This window comes from Mya arenaria, chromosome 1, assembly GCF_026914265.1.
Source record: "Mya arenaria isolate MELC-2E11 chromosome 1, ASM2691426v1".
NCBI lineage: Eukaryota > Metazoa > Mollusca > Bivalvia > Myida > Myidae > Mya > Mya arenaria.
The window spans coordinates 46,187,007-46,190,455 of NC_069122.1; the positions used below are offsets into that span (position 1 = coordinate 46,187,007).

General features: G+C 39.7%; 1 protein-coding gene across 1 annotated transcript; it reads left to right on the top strand.

Moving 5' to 3' along the window:
* Window positions 1–313: 313 nt before the first annotated feature.
* Window positions 314–3,449, top strand: LOC128227585 (glycoprotein-N-acetylgalactosamine 3-beta-galactosyltransferase 1-like). Its single transcript, XM_052938271.1, has 3 exons — window positions 314–560; window positions 2,154–2,812; window positions 3,306–3,449. Exons 1-3 carry the CDS (start codon window positions 314–316, stop codon window positions 3,447–3,449), a joined length of 1,050 nt encoding a protein of 349 aa, XP_052794231.1.

Here is a 3,449-nt window from a genome sequence, read left to right on the forward strand (position 1 = left end):
ACTCGGTGAGACTCGCATAGAGTGCCTTGCTTGTACAAAGGAAATCTCCATGATGTTGCTGTATGACAATTACATGTATCTCAATTTTGAAATCTTCTTAGACATAGACTTTATTCTTTTTAATTCAACATTACTGGATTACGTAGCCCTCAAAACGTGATCCGCTAATACACGTCAGCATACTTGCAGCGTTGCGCAACACCTTTATTATAACCTGTACGATGACTATGTCATTGGATTGTCACACAAAATACTAATATAAACTGCTTTAAACCCTGAAACTACGAATATCTTCTGTGCGTTTGCAGACAAGATGAAGACAGGGAATTTTAACTTCGTGCTTGGGCTGTCCGTGGGTCTGTTTTTTGCCTACATGGTCAACACATACTTCGCAAGCCCAAGGACCCTTGGGTTATCAACCACCGTAAAACACATGACCATCAGCGAGGCCGGACCCAGGGTCGAGGTTCCAAGAGACACGTTTCTTACTCAAGAGCATCTTGATAAGATACAGAAAATCATCCGCCCTGTACAGTTTCAGGACGCGCATTTGCATCATGGTAAGTAATGTGTTCACGGATAAATTTACCTCTCCCCCTATCATCATCACCATCATCATCATCATCATCATCATCATCTTCTTCTTCTTCTTCTTCTTCTTCTTCTTCTTCTTCTTCTTCTTCTTCTTCTTCTTCTTCTTCTTCTTCTTCTTCTTCTTCTTCTTCGTCGTCGTAATCATTGTCGTCGATGTCGTCGTCATCCAATATCATAAAAATATTTCTTTTTAATAATCCTCCTCCTTCTCATCCTCCTCTCATCCCTCTCTCTCCTCCTTCTCCTCCTCCTATTCCTCCTCCTCCTTCTCAACATCATCATCATCATCATCATCATCATCAGCAGCAGCAGCAGCAGCAGCAGCAGCAGCAGCAGCAGCAGCAGCAGCAGCAGCAGCAGTAGCATCATCAGCAGCATGATCATCATCACTACCACCATCATCATTACTATCCACATCATCATTATCATCTTCAACACTGCTCCACTAATATCATGATGGTCGTAGTCATTGTTACCAACACAGTCGCCATCATCTTCATTGCCAATATAGTCATCATCATCGTCATTATGCTAGATAATATCATCAAAATATATGAGGATTTTTCAAGCAGGCATTCGTTTTGCACATAATGGCATTACTGCGAACTGCGATCGCTCGAGAACGCCGGCGACCGAGTTGAGACCTCGATGGAACCGATGTTTCGAAAGATCCGAATTTCAATTTTCCAGTCTGTTATGAAATATCTTTCAGTGAATTTTAAGTTTGAAGTCGTCAAACCGACTGTTTACTAAGACACCGATTATGTTTTGCGTTGTGGAAATCGCTCATACGCTAAAAAGCTGGCGTATACTAAATGTATACTTAATGTAAAATGTAAAACACATATCAATAAATGAACAAATAGAAATGTTTATTTTTACAAAATTGCCATATAGCAATGCAAAGTGACAAGAAGGAATTATTTTCAGAGATTCCGATGTTGGTAGTGTTTATTTATATTTTTATTACTCATTTACATTTCTCACATTTATCTTCTTGTCATTAACTTCTCATAATTATCTTCTCAAATGCCCTTATCAACTACTATCTGTCATGCGTATACAGTGATAAACGGGTTTTCACACCTTATCAAATTGCCTTTCAACTGTCATTGCCATTTTTACAACTTGCGAAAGTTCTAACACCCGGCAATTGTTTGTTTATTTTGGAACACGCGTTCGGGAAAAAGTGTGAAATTATTACCTCGAGGGAGCCAAAAAGTTTTGTGCATGATTTGTGTACTTGCAACCGACTATATTGCTCGACTTCTCGACATATTTAGGTTTCAATGCAGCGTAGGTATTTTTTATATAGGAAAATAAAAGGGAAAATTTTCGGGACCAAGCTCCGACCTCGAGGGACCGCCGGTTCTCGAACGACCGCTTTTTCGAACGACCGCAGTTTTACTGTATTTAATGTGTGTGTGTGTGTGTGAACATCTATATACTTCATCTGTTTCAACATTGTAACATACAAATTATCGGCATCTATATTTCTGGAATAGTTTGTGTCAACTTCCTTTTAATATATTCTTTAATTAAACACGAAATATTTTCAGACGACAACAGAGAGGCCAGAGAACTGTACGATCAAGTACGGGTTTTATGCTGGGTAATGACTAGTCCCCAGAATCTGCAGGAAAAAGCTGTACATGTGCGTGCCACGTGGGCTCAGAGATGTAACAAACTTATTTTTATTAGTTCAGTGACTAATGACAGTTTTCCTACGGTCGGAATTGATGTTCCCGAGGGTCGCGAGCATTTGACTGGTAAAACTATGAAAGCATTCCAATATGTGTTCGACCACCATTTCGATGACGCTGATTGGTTTATGAAAGCCGATGACGACACTTACATTTTTTTAGAAAACTTACGTTATTTCCTCTCGGGCCAGAATAAAGACTCGCCAATTTATTTCGGTCACCATTTTAAGGCAAGTGTTAAACAAGGATACTTTAGCGGAGGCGCGGGGTACATAATTAGCAAGGAGGCGCTAAAAAGATTTGGTGCCCACGGAACGAACGCATCCATGTGCCGCCAAGATGGCGGAGCTGAGGACGCGGAGTTTGGCCAGTGTATGCAGAACTTGGGGGTTAAAGTCGGCAACTCCTCTGACCGGTTAGGTCGGAGTCGATTCCATTGTTTTGACCCGGCTACACATCTGATGGGCAACTATCCAAGGTGGTATCATATATTTGACGCGCACGGAGGCGAAAGTGTGAGTAAATGCAGTTAGTTACTCCTTTCATTGACTCGTAGCTTCATATAAAATAGATAGTGTTACGTCTGTCTAACATTTAGCCTTCAATGTGTACTGTTCGTACCTCATAAATCATATTTGACTCCTAACCTAATGTACATTGATTGTAAAGAAAACTGCTATTTTCTCTGTGTGGATAAAGAATCTTTTCTACTATTTATTATAAAATAAGTACTCTGTTTAAAGCATACTGGTTGCTTTCATAACACCGAATCATTTTGTCCCTTTTTTTGCTCCGAATAAAGTGTTCGAATTCATATAAATCTGACGTCGAATTCAAAACCTTGAGCCTTGTTCATAATTAAAAAACCGTTTTCAGAATCCAAACCAATCCTAACAAATGTAGCAAGTCTGATAACTCTGGGTAAAATAGTTGTCGAGTTATACGCCTTGATCGAATGATAAAGCGGTGCAATTTATCGTAAATAATTATTTACTTTTACTCTTTCAGGGTCGGGCGAGCATCTCCGACTATGCAATAAGCTTCCACTACGTTCCCCCGGCCATGATGTACGAACTGGAATATTTTACTTACCATTTAAGACCGTACGGTATTCATTTTGGAAATCTAGATTTAAATCAGGAAGTGACGTAA

Excerpts from the sequence above, each read along its gene's own strand:
- LOC128227585 (XM_052938271.1), top strand. The coding sequence starts at position 314 with ATGAAGACAGGGAATTTTAACTTCGTGCTTGGGCTGTCCGTGGGTCTG. Across the intron at positions 561-2,153 it reads GGACGCGCATTTGCATCATG|ACGACAACAGAGAGGCCAGA; the intron begins GTAAGTAATGTG and ends AAATATTTTCAG. Across the intron at positions 2,813-3,305 it reads ACGCGCACGGAGGCGAAAGT|GGTCGGGCGAGCATCTCCGA; the intron begins GTGAGTAAATGC and ends TTACTCTTTCAG.